The sequence below is a fragment of the Argentina silus genome (genome assembly GCF_951799395.1).
Source record: "Argentina silus genome assembly, chromosome: 8".
NCBI classification, from domain to species: Eukaryota; Metazoa; Chordata; class Actinopteri; order Argentiniformes; family Argentinidae; genus Argentina; species Argentina silus.
The window spans coordinates 9,445,836-9,463,519 of NC_139662.1; the positions used below are offsets into that span (position 1 = coordinate 9,445,836).

Here is a 17,684-nt window from a genome sequence, read left to right on the forward strand (position 1 = left end):
TTGCTGATCGACATTGCTTGCTATGCGTAAAAAATCTATTTCCCCAAAAAATCTGCAAAAATAATTAACATTGGCTATTTATTCCAATGTGGAAGGTAGACGTTATTGCAATATTGATGATAATAATAATAATAATAATAATAATAATAATAATAATGATGATGATAATAAAGCCTTGCAAAAGTAGGTGTGTACTAATGAGTTCCCTACTGTAATCGATTCTCCCTTGAGTTTTTCAGTTGTGACCTAGTATAGATGTTTCTTTTGCGCATCTTTCCAAAAGGTCCAAATCTGACAAATTATTTAGTAGCCAAGGAAAATGTACTCAATAGTAGACCACTGGAATTAATGTGCACAAGGAATACACATTGGGAGGGATATTGGCCTCTAACAGGATTTATTCTCCAGATATAGGCTAGTGGGCTACAGCCTTCTGACTGCTCCCGCAGGCATCATGTTGAATAGGCCAACACCGTTTCTGGAGCTGGCAGATAAAGAGTTAAAACATCGGGACTATAATCCGTCGAAGCCTTCGTAGAGATTATAAACCGGGGCGAGTAAATCACGAGGCGTTTGCCACATCAACACAGTTTAAGTTAAAGATAAGAGAAGAATAGATAGATTATGAAAACACACTGATAGAGGACATATTCTAAAAGACAAAAAATATAGGCTACACCCCGAGGGCTACAGCTGAAGTGAATTTATCCAGCACCACTGTCACTCCAGGCCTACTGCCACTTAGTGTGTAGTATCTCCCCATTCCAGTAAAGGACAAATACTGAAATCCAATGAATCTACAGGATTAAGTAATTTTGCAGAATAATCTGATTAACCAGTTTATAGTACAGCTGTCCTATATGTCATGCAGTGTGTGGAGTGAGACAATCACCCCTCTCTGCATTTTTCCTTAAATGAAGCAGTATCCTTGTTTTCTGTAACAGGATTAAAAAAAAATAGGGCTCCTTGCAAGATTCCTTTTCAAAGCAGTTCCTCTTCCTATCAGAGAAACAAAGCCTCTCTTTCAGGATCTCAGGCCACATTTGCTCACCCTTGCACGCCCACACACTCAATGACCTCTCTCTCTCGCAGTCACTCAGTAAGACAGGCCGGGGTGCTCTGCAGGTGTCTGTAACTGGGACCAAAGATGTCTAGACCTCCAATATGTAGCTTACATCATTAGCATTATAGGACAATTCATATTTGACATGAGTGGGGCTATTTTAGAAATTGTTATCCTTGTGGTAGAGAAGATCATCTGAGTGATGTACAGTCCTAATGATGCAGATTTAGTTGTTCTAGTGTCATTTCTGGCATAAACAACACAAATATCTGCACTATAAATCAGGTGATTGAGGACATGCAGTATGGCAAAGTATCATGACTTGTAGGCCTAATTCTACATATGTTGGTTCCGACCGTGAACAAAAGGCCTTTTATGGAGAAGAAGAGCGACCTCTGGTGGAAGAGATGACAACTACAAGGGATGAGCAATCTGAACTGATCTAATACTCCTTGTACAGTAGGAGTGTAAAGTTAAGTAGGAGTGTAACCCTTTTTGGTGCCATCACAGAATAAGGCATACAGGACCCTCTCTATTGAAAGATCAAATAACATGTACACAGTCTCAAAACACTCATGAACAGTGTGACTAGAAGGCCTCAGCTCACACCAAATAGACTGGTGAAGTCTACATGTAGTTGGTGTGAGCTGAGAGATCATGAGAGACAAATAAAACAGATTTACTTGTAATTAAGGCTTGTTTTAATACCATTACACAGATTCTCATACAAAATATCCACATACCATATTATTGTAAAAAACATACTTTGGCAGAGGACTGAGTGACAGCAGGATTCTGGAGGACTTCGAATTAAAATGCTAAACATTTCTAGCTGCAGTATTTTCACAAACAATTACAAATACACTGACATACATACAATACAATATTCGGTATGATACTTTGTACAGGGAACACAGTAATAAGAAGTAACCACACCCCCCCTGTGAAACGACATGGGGAAACAAATGTCAAGAGAATGAGAACAGTGCACTAAAAACAGTAACTCGGCCTAATTTACTCTTGTATTCAATTCGGTGTGGTCATCAAGTCCTCTCCCACTGACTTAATCCAGTGTGTCAACATAATCTCACAATTCTTACATACATACAGCTTCTTTCATATTTACAAGAACATATTTGTGGAGGGTATATACTTTTTTGACTAGTTTTGAGGCATTTGGGGAGATGAAAAGTACCATTCAAGTGGAAGGATCTGTTTGGAGTCTAATCTCAACAGGAGTACATAGCCTACACTATGGGCCAGTTTCCCGGACACAGATTAAGCCTAATCCTAGACTGAAATGCATCTTCAATGGAGATGTTCTATTGGACATGTTATTTAGTCCAGGACTAGGCTTAATCTGTGTCTAGGAAACCAGCCTTTTGTGTCTCCTTATATAACAGAATGTGATGTCAAAAACGCATCAGGCATTTAGATTGGCATAGAAGTACAGGACCGAATTTGTATTATTCCTAATTTCTGTTAAAAGGAGTGATTCTCCACAGGCGTAGAGAGTAATGTTTAGTCTCAAGTGCAGATGCTTATGCGTAAAGCAGCTATACTGAAAGTGTTATGATCGTACAATATTAAAATAGTTAAATCCCATAACCGTTCCGATTAACAATGAATGTAGACACGACTAACAATGAATGCAGACGTACATTCTAAAATGTGCAAAATAATACCTTAATTTAAAAGTCGACTCTGCGATATGATCACCATGGGAAGTAGGATGACTTACAGATGTTTCAGATTCACCCAAGCTAGAGGCTTCACTCGCTGATGATTCCGTTAGCAGACGAGCACGGCTGTGCAAAGTGATAAAGTAGCTGTGTGACAAAAAGGCTGCCAAGTGAATTGTTTTTACATTACTCTGTCGGTAATCTTCCCGTTATTTTGTGGCCATGTCATATCGCAGAGTCTACCTTTAACAACAGGGCTACAAGTGTTGTGAAGGATCATGGACTCATCTATCAACTCAACCACTTTCCCAATTACTTACATTACATCACACCCCCTTTACCTGCTCCAACTCCGCAATCAACCCACCTTTTCTTCCCTCACTATATTTTTAATGTAGTTTTCAGTGTGTGTTTGTATGTGCATGGGGTGTTCATCCAGTTAATTTTCCTGTGTGTTGTGCATGATGTCTCAATCCTTCTGTCCATGATCCTTCTATGAGGATTACAGTATAACTACTGCCATGGACCCACAACCAGACCAGCCTAATCCTGGCTCAACACCAAAGCGCTCTGACCGACAGCCTACCCAACTCAAAGACTTTGATGTCCAATATACTGGAGGTTCAGAATAGGCCTACCCTTCCCTGTGAAAAAAAAAAAAAAGGAAAATAATTGGATAATCGCCTCTGCCTGTGATTAATGCATTCTCGTCAATGCTCCATGGCGGCATAATTTCACCTTTGAACAACTAGCTAAAGTTCAATACAGTCCACCCTTCACTTAAACAAGGGCTAATGTCAGACTTATCTTAAAGCTGGTGGGAGGTTTACAATGGACAAGGTGATACAACACCTTCCATTGAAATGGACAACAGAGACTGCGCCGTTCTTTTAGACCCGGATATGGAGGCTAAACAGTCATTTATTACACAAGATACTGTACATAAGACACAAGGAGACGGAAAAAACACGATTTTTGAATTTTTTAAACTGAACTGTTCCAGAAACCAAATAGAGGTAGTCAAGTTGCTTTCCCCATTGCAAACATTAGATACCAACAGTAGCATAAATGGCTGAGAAAGACCTGTCTACTTTCTTCAGTGGGAGCAACTGATGTTGTGTTAGAAGCCATTGAGGTCCATAATATTGAACATAGACGGGAGGTTCCAGTATTGAAAAAAAGCACCATAAAAAAATGGTCACAGATTCTGAGATACAATAAAAAGGATTCTCTGTTTTGTCAGAGATGCTACAATCTTCAGTCAGTCAGTCGGTCAGTCCATGTTTTCTTAGGTCATTACGCAGTAAAAAAAAGAAAAACATCCTGGTTTCCCCTAACCACAAGACATTTTGGTCAGCGTTAGTAGCACCAGCCAGCCAAGTTACATCCCTCCGATCCACCCCTCCTTCCCTCAGTCCAACTCTTCTTCATCCTCTTCATCCTCTTCATCCTCCTCCTCCTCCTCCTCAGGTAAGGTGTCCTGGCACTGCTCACAACGCTCCTCTGTCTGAGGCACCAGCAGCTGGCAGGCAGCCGCCCTCACATACAGGACCGGCTCTCTGTCTCTCTGGGGAGCCCTGAGGGGGAACCCCTGACACACAGCCAGGGCCTCCATGTCCAGCAGCAGAGACACCACCTGGCTGACCTCAGCGAAGCAGGGAGGGTGGGCCTCGTACAGGGGGTGGGTGAGTAGCAGGGGCTGGCCCTGGACACTGATCTGGTAGAAGAATCCCGGCTCGATTTGGAGGACGGTGTCGGCCATGGTGGAGAGCTTGGAGCATTGCAGGAGCTGGAGGTGGGGGCCTTTGGCCATGACGCCCACCCAGTGCGCTGGTAAGACTGTCTTACGAAGGGCCTTGAGGAGACGGAGGAGTGCCATCTCTTTCTCGTCCTCCGTCTCGATGGTTTTGGCCAGGCTGAAGATCTGAGTTATCTAGAGAGAAAGACAGAGGAGAAGTGAGCAGAGAAGTGTGGGGACCCTATATCTGTGACTGCTGTTGGCACTTATTCTTATAGAAAGTCTTACTTGCGATGACTGTGATGTATAGTTGTTTCACTAACATATTGTAAGTCACTCCGGATAAGCATCTGCTTAATGATTAAAATGGAAAATGTATACCCCCCCCGTGAAAAATAGTCCTAACAAGAGTGTTGTGATTCAACAGAGATACACTGAAGATGGAGAGAGGCATGATGAGAGTCATGGACACAGCCACCCAGAGAGAAAGAGAAAGAGACAGACAGACAGACAGACAGACAGACACACACAGCGTGATTAAGGAGGAGGGGGTGAGGAGATATACAGGATATCGAGAGATTGGCGACTCACCACTGGAAAGTCATAGGGGGTGTCATCAGGCGTGACCTCACAAATGGCTTCAGGAGTGACATCCAAAATAACCTGCCGAGTGACCTCTCGAGACGTGACCTTACCAATGTCATGATAAATGACGTGCGGAGTGATGTGTCGAACAGGGGAGAGCTTAGGCATGGCCTTAGGTATAACTATGGGACTGTCAAATATTCTAGTCTTGACCGGTGACTCCTCCAACTCCACCTCCATCTCCACTATATCCATCTCCTCCACTCCTTCATCCTCGTACTCAGTGAAGTCCAGCGGTGCAAACTCCTCCGCAGGTTCAGGTTGGAGTGATGGAGGAGGAGGTGGTGGAACACTCAAGTAGCGTACTGTCGGCAGACCGAATGCTGGGTACAGGACTGGTGGGGCCTGGGAGAGAGGGGGGCAACCAAGAGAGAGCACTCAAAACAATAGTCAGTTACAGTCTCAGCTAGTTGATGGTTGATCATAAAATCAAATATGGTAGACACCATACCAACTGATCAAACTTTGTACCAACTGCTTTATGACAAGGGCACAGAGATGAAGTCATGAATATCATGACAATGTGGAAGTGTTAATCATAGCAATAGAATTAAGTTCTAAGGGGTAAGATTACTCACCAGGTGTTGAGGGGGGAGACGGTTGTTATTAACTACTAAGACTTGAGGGGTGGGGCCGAGGACACTGGGAGGAAACTGGTTGGTGTTCAGCTTTACCATCTGGATGTTGCCTCTGTTGCCCTGGTAACAGTTCTAAGGAGAGGGCAGGAGAGTTCAGGGGTCAAAGGGGAACAGGTCATTGGAATGTAAACAATGGAGATATCACAGACATAATATGTTGTTATTATTGTGTGGACAAGATCAGAGATGTTGGTCCTTACCTGGATATAGGTGTTGTTCGAGAAGAGCGGTTGTTGATAATCAAGCTCTTGGTTGACAAACAGATAGGGAGTCACCTGGAATATCAAATAGATGCTGGGGGTCAATTCAAATTTGTTTCCATCAACTCATAACATTCTGGATATCTAATTTTATTAAATTACAGATTATCTATTGTGCGTTATAGTATTTGACTTTCAAACATCAGTTACTGTATCGACTGAAACTTAATATACAACCCCACCTTCAAACCACACCGCTGTTTGAAAAGTGTTACTGCTTGTTCGAAATGTTCGAAAAGTGTTACTGCTTCATTGACATTCACATTTCACGTGTAAAGCAGTCTAGTCTAGATCATTCAATTACCTATTTGGCTTACCTGTTGCATTTGTTGCGTTAACACATCTTCATCACCAACATTATCCTCATCATAATCCCTCTCCTGTAATGGAGTCCAATCCGCGTGACCTGTCTCCGGGCTTTCAACCCCTGACCTGCGTTTAATTGGCGTGATTTCTTCATCTTCATCATCCTCATCATCCTCCGTGGTCTCGTCCGAGGACACGTGCCTCTTCCGTCGCCTGCGTTTGAAGTGGGTTTGTTTGGGCCGACCTGGCCCTCTATGGCCTCCTTCCATTGATGAAGGCGGAGACTTGGAAAAGCATTTCGGAATATTTTTTCTCCCTTGCTATGGATGTAAATAGACACGCAAATATGTGAAATCAATACATGACTATTCCATTTTGTTCATTGGTAACAATAACGCACTACTACTACATAAGTCTGAGGGAAATATGACACTAAACATGGAAGAGAGTTGTTTTTGGGGATGTGAACAAGAATCGTTGTGTTGCGCTTTCATTATCCCTATTACTTTTTTTTTGTCACTGACTATGCTGTAACATTTATTTGATTTTGAGATTTTCAAGCTTATAAAGTATCTATCTATCTATCTATCTTCTATCTAACCAACCACCCATCGATTCATGCTTAAACAGGCAGCGGAAGTACTTACTATGACTAGGCACGTGCGCAGAAGGCACTTCTGTTTCTTCGTATTATTTCCACCAAACTTGGGCTTGTCTTTGCAGTAGATACATTTACCACACTCCTTGTGCAGACAACCTTCACATTTCTTACAGCACAGGTTGCGCCTCTTTTTACACTGAAATCAAAAGCGGAGAAGGAATGAGGGTGGGTCAAACTAGGGAGAATTAGTTGTCGTAAGGGGCGGTTTCACAGAAGATCTCAATAAACCAAAGAATTAATAGATGGCCTCCGCTGCTTTTGACTCACCCTGTAGGCCTGTTTATCTTCAGTTTCTTCAGACTCACTGTCATCAGTCAGGTTAGATTGCTGTAAAATAACAACAATATGAAAAATATCATATACACGTGTAATTTCATTACCTTTCTAAGTAGTAGAATGAAAAATAAATCTTCAGTAACAATGAAAGTCAAAATCAATCAACACTTGGTAAGGTGGACTTACCTTCCCATGTGTTGTGACTGACTCTTCTTTTGACTCTTTCTTGGGTTTTTCCGGCTCTTTCTTGGGTTTTTCTGGCTCTTTCTTGGGTTTTTCCGGCTCTTTCTTGGGTTTTTCCGGCTCTTTCTTGGGTTTTTCTGGCTCTTTCTTGGGTTTTTCCGGCTCTTTCTTGGGTTTTTCCGGCTCTTTCTTGTTTTTTTCTGGCTTAGGCTCTTTCTTGAATACTTCCTTAGACACTTTCATAGGCATCTTCTTCAGCTCTTCCTTAGACTCTTCCTCAGACTCTTCCTTATCTTGCTGTGCCATCTTGGCTCTTCTCTGAGGGGCCAACAGAACAATACATATTTCATCTTAGAGCGCATTTACAGACCAGGATAAATCAGTGCTCCTGTTTCTGTATGAAAGTAACAAAATACAAATTTTCCATAGGGATTTGTGAATTTGATGGCCGGATATAGTAACTTCCCACTTACCGATATACTTTCTCTCAGTGGCAACACTTTTTTCTTCTTCCCCAGAATCTGAAAGACAGAACCAAGAGCATCAGTAAGAGCACCTTGTGATGAATATCTTCATGAGGTTGTTTGATAGAGGGGGTTGTTACCTGTTCAGTGCTTTCCTCTTGTTTAACCTTTGACCTCCCAACCACCCATTTGTCTTCACCCACCTTAAAGAAAATATACCACAAACAGTCAAACTGCAGCATGCTGTATACAATGTGTATCTATTACAATTAGCTTAACACAAATGATGCACTTAGGTCATGAAGTTAATAGTCAAGGTGCAAAAAGAAGAAGAAATAAGCATGCATCGGACATTTTAGTCTACTATGTGAAGATAATCTGTTGTTACACATCTATTAAAATAGAGAAAGTAAAGAAAGTAAAAACTGGTGAATAATGAGTAAAAATAAAGTAAACAACAGAAAGAAATCCTGTGCTGCACTTGTCTTGACACAATCAACACATCTAACATTTAAATAGTAACTGAAAATGGCTGTACTCATGAGATTAGATGAATTCTCAATTCCACTTTCCCCACAATCAGTCATGCATGGAATAATGGTCTTTCACACATATTCCCCTGGTTATCTTCCAGACCTAAATACATCTGTGAAATACTTGAAAGTGTTTGTGTGTGCTTAAATTAGCTTGATATTTGCGCTTTTGAGACTTATCCCATTGGTTCCATTGTACCAGGCAAACTAAATCAAGCGCAAGTATTTGACAGTATAGTGCCCTCCATACATATTGTAAAGAGGAGGCTTGTCTTCTTTTAGCTCTATACTCCAACAGTTTGGATTTGAAATCAAGCAACTACAAAAACACAGTAAAAAAAAAACACATTAAAAAGAATAAGCAGTTAAAGGCTAGTCTATAAAAAATAGTTTTAAGAAGAGATTTAAAAGAAAATACAGATTTTGCTAGACTAATATCTTCAGGCAGGTCGTTCCAGAGTCTAGGGGCCCTAAAGGCACAGTCACCCTTTGTCTTCAGTCTAGACTCTGGAACGACCAGAAGGGCCCTGTCTGAGTATCTTACAGTAGGCTGCGCTGAGGCTCGCAGGGGATTAAAAAGGTCAGAAATATAGTCTGGTGCCAGACACAGCCGAAATTTAAAAGTTATCAGTAAAATCTTAAAATCAATTCTAAAACAGGTAACCAGTGTAGGGAGGCTAAAATTGGGGTGATGTGGTCTCTTTTCCTAGCTTTGGTTAAAAGCCTAGCTTCTGCATTTTGGACAAACTGTAACCATGAGAGGGACATTTTACTGAGGGAAGAATAGAGGGCGTTGCAATAATCTAAACGAGATGAGATGAATGCATGAATGGATGACTTTTTCTAGATCGGCAAATGACAAGAAAGGCTGTATTTTGGAAATGTTTCTCAACTGATAAAAACATGACTGTACAACTGTTTTGATTTGTTTCTCAAAATTGAGGTCAGCATCAAAAATCACCCCTAGGTTTCAAGCTGAAGATTTCACGTTGTCAGACAGACAGCCAAGACTATCCTGTATTGCTACCGTGGAGCGAGGAGAGCAAAATATCACTTCAATATATATCAGCCTCCAATTGGTAGGTAACAGTCAGGGTAGGGATGATCTGGTCTCTGATATTTACAATTTTCTTAATAAAGAATTGCAAGAAGTTTTCACATTCTTCAGGAGTTGTTGGTAACCTTGTTTGATGGGGGCATTTACAATTCTGTTGATAGTACTAAACAGTATTCTTGGATTAAGTGAGTTCTCAGATCAGATTACAGAAATACTTTTCTCTCACTTTCTTTACAGAAGCATTCAATTCGTTCATCAGATCCTTCAAATGAATGTGGAAAACAGAGTCTTGCATTTTCTTTTGGCCTTTCTACACTCTCTTTTTAAGGCACGGGTGCTTTCATTTAGCCAGGGATTGCCTCTGTCCAACCCTTTGGACATAGATGCCACAGGCCTCTGAAAACGTACTGGCTGTAGCAGAGTTAAGGAAGCGAGAGCGAACAGGAATATCCTGGATAGTGGGCGTCATGGGCAAAACTACATTAAACAGAAAAGCTTTATGGTCAGACACATGAATATCTTTTGTCTCTACATCATTAATAGTAAGATGAGAGGATGTCACTAGGTCAAGGGAGTGACCTTTCAGATGTGTGGGACTTACAGACTGAACAAGATCAAATGATTCAATGAGGTTAGTGAAATCTGAGGCCAGTGCATTTGAGGGCATGGACATTAAAATCCCCTAATATATAAACTCTGTCATACTTGGGCATGATGAGGGACAAACTACGGAGGTTAAAGTTGAGATTGTCAGCTTTAATTCAATGTTTTATCTTGATTTCACCATTTAGAAATTACAACCCTTTTTATACATATTCCCCCCATTTCAGGGCATCAAAAGTATTGGAAAATTGGCTTGACAGGTGTTTTTGGTTAGTCAGGTGTGTTCCATCACATAATTTGTGCAGACATAAGAGAGCCGTCAATGTCTAGTATTGATTCTAGGCTTTGCATTTACCTTTGGAGTCTGCTATTGGTATCTGTCAAGATAAGGACCAAAGAGAGATCGATGAAAGTCAAGGAAGCCATTATGAGGCTAAAATATCAGAAACATAGCCAAAACCTTAGACTTACCAAAAGAAACAGTTCGTAACATCATTAAAAAAGAAAGAAAGCATTGGTGAGCTCAGCCATCGCAAACGGGCTGGTAGGCCAAGGAAGACTTCTGCAATGGATGACCGAAGAATGCTTACCATAATTAAGAAAAAAACCCAAACAACTGTCCCACAGATCAGGAACACTCTCCACGAGGTAGGCGTGAATGTGTCAGAGACTACCATCCGCAGAATGTGTCACCAGCCAAACTACAGATGCTTCACTGCAGGTGCAAACCACTAGTTTTTTTTTTTTTTTTTTACAGCATACCATTTGGTGATGTTATTGCTGACAGCACCAGCAGAATGTATTCTAAAGTGTACAAAAACATCTTGTCTGCTTTTGTATAAGCAAATACCTCAGAATTCATTGGATGGCTCTTCATCATACAGTAGGACAATGTCCCCAAACATGTTGCCATAGAAACTAGGGAGTATTTTCAGGGCCAAGCATGAAGTTCATGACTGGCCAAGTCGATCTTCAGATTTAAATCCAATTGAACATGCATACACAGACTTCAGGCAGTTATTGCATGCAAAGGATTGTCTAAAAAATAATTACTTCTAAATGGTGAACCCAATCTAAAAAAACAACATTTGAATTAAATCTGAAAATCTCTACTTTGACCCCATAGTAATTTGAACTGTTGGGAATATAGATCTAAAAGAAGAAAGACAAAATGCTTCCTCTTTCCAATACTTGTGGAAGGCACTGTATATGACCCAGGTCTTTTGTCCTCCCAGGTCTGCTGTCTACCTTATAGATGGGGTGGAGGCACGTTCTCTTCAGGCATCGGAAGTCTTTCTTAGGGACCTTTTGCCTGTGGCAGCAGCTAGCACACACACCACAATCCTTCACCTGTCTGCAGTCCCTACAGCGACCGCACGGCAACCACTGGGAGAGGTGGGTGGGGATAATGCTTTACTCTATGGTCCACAAGTGGTGTAAACACTTAGTTACAAATTATACTAACACTATACAACATCATGCACCACACCAACACACACATCCACCATAACCTTCCACAACCCACACGGCCTACAACAACAACAACACACACATCCACCATGGCCTACCACAACAGCAACAACAACAACAACACGCACACATTCACCTTGGCCTACCACAACAACAACAACAACAACAACAACACACACATACATACATACATACATACACCATGGCCTACTATGGGGCTGAGCAAAGTATTGAAATAAACGAATGTTTCTTTCATTGATTCTACTGTACCTCTCGGTCTTTCAATGGGATAACTCTCTCTTTATATCCAGAGGGTGCAAGGCAAGTGTAAATTGTAGTAGGCTGTTCTGGGTGCTTGATTGATGCTGCCCAACCCTGCTGCAACTTAAAGAAATGGGCATAACAACTAAATGTACGAAGAATTACGAAAAAATAAAACCCAGCAAAGTTAACTCAGAATTTACACTGTGCCGACTTTAACTCTGTTCATCATGCTACATCAATGGGAGGTTAGGGAACAAGATCACAACGAGGACAGCTTGACAAGGAACACATCCTAACACGAATAGAGGGCTAGCATAAGAAGTGGTCTGTAGAACACAGAGTTCACCACTATCTCGAAGCACTATGTCTCAAAGCAGGGGCAGCGCAGGTGTTTCTCACAGAAAACAAGACATGACACACCAACATGCACACATCTATCAAGTAAAAGATCTATTCCCTCTAAAGTTATAGGGACGTACAGTTCATGCAAAAGGTGACAGAGACAGGGAAAAAGTGGGCTTGATAATAATACTTAGTCAGCCTTACCTTCCTGAACACAATACTAGGAGGCTGCTTTTTCTCAGCTGAGGAAGACAAAAATCAAACGTCATTTCACTTATCCAAATGGGAGAGAACGCCAGTTGTATTATAGAAACGTAAGCTCTTGTAATACTGATATCCGTACAATGTCACTCTCCCTTTTCCAACCATGATAAGCAATAACACATCATGACAATTTGTCAATATCCTCATCTCCAAGGCAACACATTGGGTTGACGTACGTCTGCATGTGGGACACAAAGCCTCAGTTCCAGCCTCCATGCCTGGGAATGAACATCCACAGTCGGCACACCCACTGGAAGAAACAACAACACCAACTAAATAACACCCTGACATACAATGTCTGTTTGATTAAAGAGTACTTAGGGTGAGGCCATGGACATCCCATTTTCAGATACTTTCTTTCTACCTTCCTTTCTCTAATTATTTACTCATCGAATATGACTGGATTTGAACATGACTGGATTGATCAAGGTAAGTGCTCTACGGCATTGCTTTTACCAATCAAGTCATGTCAGATCAGTGATTTGTTCAAGAAAGGGAGGAAAGAAGGAAGGAAGAATGGATCTTAAGTGAGTCTTGGAACAAGACCCATGTCCCTCACTCACTTGTGTGATTTGGCCTCCTGTGAATGGCTGTGTCCGTTGAGCGCCTTGCTGGAGGACTTGAGGATGCCTACATCTTGACGTAGTGCAACAATAATATCATTCTGTTTCTCTGGGCTTCTGGTGGGGCTCAGTGGCAGAAGGAGGGGGATAACTGGGTCTCTGGTTGGGGAGGCAACAGTACTGTGTCTCTGTGGAGAAAACGTCCCCGGCAGGAGGGAGGGGGAGCGGGGGGGATTACTGCGGGGGGTCCCAGGCAGGCCGTTGGGGGTGTGGGTGCTGTCTGGGTCAGCGATCTCGGTTGTCTCAGAGTTGAAACTCTGCTCTGAGTGGACGCCATCCTCCAAGTGGGGCAAATCCTAAATTGACACAGGTGGGAAAATACAGTCAGGAAAACATATAATAGGGTAACAACATACTGTTCAGTTTTTCATCAAATAAATTCAAATATCCAGATATACAAATATTCAAATTCAAATATACTTATAACAAACTAGGGAAAGAAGATGACACACAAAGTCATTAGCTTTTTACCTTTAGCTTGTTCCTGTGGATCTCATCTAAGAAGACTCCTGATTTGTAGTTAAAATTAGTGAGGTCGACAGTCAGATGTTTTGCTAGCTCAACCTTACTTCTCATTTTCTCCCCTTCCGGACTGCAGTGGGACACACAGAGTTTGGGGAGTGTGAATACATCTTCAGGTTTCATATCGTATACATGGCCTTTTGACCAGTGCACACACAACTACATTAACATACATATGTGCCATTGTAAAGCACATTGAAAAAGCTGACCATTCTCATAATTACCTGAATCTTGTGACGGCTACCTTCACAATTACATTTTAAAAATCTTCATTGGTTCAGTCAGCAGAACTATCTAAATGGTTATAGTAGTAGGTATCTGACTTTAATATAATATCTTATATAGTCGGCATCTGACTTTAATAAAATACCTGATATAGTAGGTATCTGACTTTCTCTTAGTTTGTAGAACCCCAGAGCGTCGTTCGACTTCTCTGCGTTTCCAGCCTGGTCCGAGTGGCATGCAGTCAACCCAGCCTTCACCCAACTCCAACTGTCGCTTTCTTTTCTTCAGAGGGAATCTGGCAACATATATCAATCATACATTTGTATCCATGTGTTGAGTTGTCAAATAGTGTACAGGCCTATAAAACAAGCCATTTACGACGAAATGTGTGATTTGTTTACTGCTATCAAGAACACGTGAGAGTGAAAATACTCAGATAACAGCTCAACTTGACAACACATACAGCAAAGACAGTCACTGATAAATCCTTCTTGATAGAAATATTATGGACGCAAAGTCAGTAAACCAGTCAATTAGACCAATTCATACCTCTTCTCGCCATCACTCTCCATTTCACTGTCTGTGTCACCATTGTCCCCATCCCCAAGGGGCGCCAGCCAGTCTGCAAGAGGTCTAGCCAATGGCACCACAGGGTCCTCCTTCTGGTCAGCTGACCCCTGCGTCTCTTTCTGGTCGTCACTGCCAACCGTGTCCGCCTGGATCTCAGCCCCCAGAGGGAGCATCTCACTCTCCAGCTGGATCATTGGTTCCTGAATACTACCCACCCTCTCAGTCTTTGCTTGGTCCCCTTTGACTTGCAGAGCCTGATTGGTTGATTCAATCTTAGAAGGCGTTTCCGTTGGACTGTTTCCTCCAATCAATTCACCCTCTCCAAGTCCCATCATCTTTGGAGTGGGTTGGTCTGAACGTTTTGTCTCCATCTTTAATAGCATACCTGTAAGTCCTCCCAGGCTAGGCTACCACAGGGCTTCTCTTCTCTACTGAGCCCTATGATGTACCACTGTCTAGCAACAATGTCTCTTCTTCCATATTGTCTTTTTGTCACTTATGGATTATGACCTACTTTAGCTCCAAATGAGGAAATTCTTTCATATCATAAACTGACTGGACCTCCATAATTTTCTTAGTCTTAAACCTGGAGAGAGAAATGTACATGTAAGGCTTTGTTGACAAAGGTCAAGAGAATAATATTATATGACTTCTGTGTTACGTGTGTGTGTGTGTGTGTACTGATGTATTGTTATGCATGTAAATTGACAACAGTGAACATTTAAACATACTCACCCTCAAGAGAGGGCCCTCTCCCAGTGTGGTGGGATACGCTGATGTTAGGCACATTCTAGAAATGATGGAATAAAAAAACTGCTGTTATCATTAACTGCCTCTACAATATAGAAACATTAGGATGCTATATAGGCAACATCTGAGTTTATTCATGTTACACATCTAAGATGTTTACATTTATTTTCTATTCTGCCTCAAACCAAAGACCTTAAATAATGTGCAACCTGTAAGCGCGTCCAAACACATAAATGAAACTGAGACAATATCTAATCAAAACTAGCTCCAGATAACAGTTCTAAAAATTTAATTCCGCAAAATATGCTGCACACATAAAAAATTTTTTTAACCATTGATAACATGAGCATTATAGGTCAACTCAACATGAGAAGGAAAATGTAACATGCAAAAACCCTAGCCTAGATTGGCCACAAATCATCAATCTGGGCCTTAGCATTCGTTCACCCATGTGAATTCAAGGCTACACGCTGGCGTGACGACGATTGAATATATTTTTAGCCAGGAGGGAAAAAAAGAGTGGTTGCCATGGTGATTGTAGCGAGAGAGGCACGGAGAGCTGAGGCACGGCAGGCCGAAGGGGGAAAAAAATGCAGTCTGCAATGCAGCGGCATAATTACGCAAGCAAAGGCTATGCTGCCGCCATTTTTCAAGATACCACAAACAAAGGTGGGAAATAAATAAGGGATTACCGGTATTACCAACAATTTAAGCCTAAAGGATGATTGGAGCTGATTGGACCTTCATTGTTAAGCCTATTACTAGTTCATTAACAGCTAGCCTAATATTTGGGCTTGCTCTTACAGTGACAGAACCAACCCATGTACAGGCCTAGAGATTCTCTCCAACCAATCACCTGATGCCTAAAAGGTCTGTTAACTGACTGGGCCAGAGTGGTATATAGCAGGGGTTCCAAAACCTTTTTTGTCTTGCGACTCTGAATTGACATCAATAATTTCCTGTGACCCTGAACAACTTGATTGCGGGCTACGCTAACACATAACAATCACGTCCAAATGTATGCTAATCGCCCACAGATGCTCTAATTGGTTAGGATATGAACCTGAAAACACAGCAATATAGGCTACAGGTGCAAAATAAAAATGTGTGCATTTTTCTTTTATCAAATCAGGTTTGTTTGATTTTCTCAGGGGACCCAAATTTGAAATCAGGAGACCCCACATGGGGTCCAGACCCCAAGTTTCGGAAATGCTGGTATATAGAACACTCTGGACTGGACTAATTAAACAAACAAAAATGTTATTGCTGTTAGAATAATACTATAGATTTATTCATCCACAAATATACCCAAACACTACCAAAAAGGAGCATTGTTTGAGCATAGTTCTTCAACATTGTTTCGGGGGCTCATTGTCTCCCTCCCCTCAGCACCACCAACGACTCTCCACTCAATCCTCCTCCAGCCCTGCTCATCTACCGGACCTCATCTACCGCTCCTCCGGCCCCTCCATTTCCTGACTTCACAACTCTTCAGCGCCCCCAATCATTCTGCCCCTCGACATTACTGCCACAGCCAACGACCCCCCCACCACCCCCGGCTCCAGTGTCTTCATCAGTACGGCTCAAGTGAAGAGAGAGCTGGGGAAACTCAGCACCAGGAAGGCTGCGGGCCCTGATGGTGTGAGCCCGAGGGTGCTCAAAGTCTGCGCAGACCAGCTGTGTGGAGTACTCCGGTACCTCTTTAACCTGAGCCTCTGTCTGGAAAAGGTCCCATCAATGTGGAAAACATCTTGCCTGGTACCGGTACCAAAGAAAAGGAACCCCATGTGCTGAATGACTATAGACCGGTAGCCTTGACATCCCACATCATGAAGACCATGGAAAGACTGGTGCTAGGACACATGAGGCCCCTGGTGAAGACATCCTTGGACCCCCTGCAAGTGTGCCTACTAGGCAGACATTGGTGTGGATGATGCCATCATCTACCTGCTACACAGAGCTCACTCCCATTTAGATAAGGCTGGCAGCACTGTGAGGGTCATGTTCTTTGACTTCTCCAGTGCATTTAACACCATACAGCCCTTACTACTTGTGGATAAGCTGCTGAGGATGCAGGTGGACTCCCCGATTGTTTCCTGGATTATGAACTACCTGACCAACAACAGGCCAGTTTGTACGGCTGCAGGGATGTGTGTCGGACTGGGTGGTGAGCAGGAGACAGTTCTGGCTCCCTTCCTCTTCACCCTCTATACCTCGGACTTCAGGCACAACACAGATACTTGCCATCTGCAGAAGTTCTCGGACGATTCTGCTATTGTGGGATGTGTCAGTGGAGGCCAGGAGACCGAGTACAGAGGACTGGTGGACAGTTTTGTTGAGTGGTGTGAGCAGAACCACCTGCTACTCAACATCAGCAAGACAAAGGTGGTGATGGTGGTGGACTTTAGGAGGACTAGGGTCCCACTGTCTCCTGTTTCCATCCAGGGAGAGGACGTGGAGGTGGTCCAGAGCTACACATACCTGGGGGTGCACCTGGACAATAAACTGGACTGGACTGGTAACACAGATGTCCTGTACAAGAGGG

The 17,684-nt window shown here is 42.4% G+C and overlaps 1 protein-coding gene across 1 annotated transcript; it reads right to left on the minus strand.

The window, feature by feature from the left end:
- Nucleotides 1-1,782: 1,782 nt before the first annotated feature.
- On the minus strand, nucleotides 1,783-14,760 carry mbd1a (methyl-CpG binding domain protein 1a; the record flags this gene model as incomplete). The annotated part of the gene is made up of 16 exons (XM_083676014.1): nucleotides 1,783-4,678; nucleotides 5,075-5,473; nucleotides 5,707-5,838; nucleotides 5,967-6,041; nucleotides 6,344-6,652; nucleotides 6,980-7,129; nucleotides 7,261-7,320; nucleotides 7,456-7,770; nucleotides 7,926-7,973; nucleotides 8,057-8,119; nucleotides 12,390-12,427; nucleotides 12,626-12,699; nucleotides 13,013-13,368; nucleotides 13,544-13,664; nucleotides 13,965-14,114; nucleotides 14,369-14,760. 16 exons carry the CDS (start codon nucleotides 14,758-14,760, stop codon nucleotides 4,157-4,159), a joined length of 3,204 nt encoding a protein of 1,067 aa, XP_083532140.1. The 3' UTR covers nucleotides 1,783-4,156.
- Nucleotides 14,761-17,684: the final 2,924 nt, after the last annotated feature.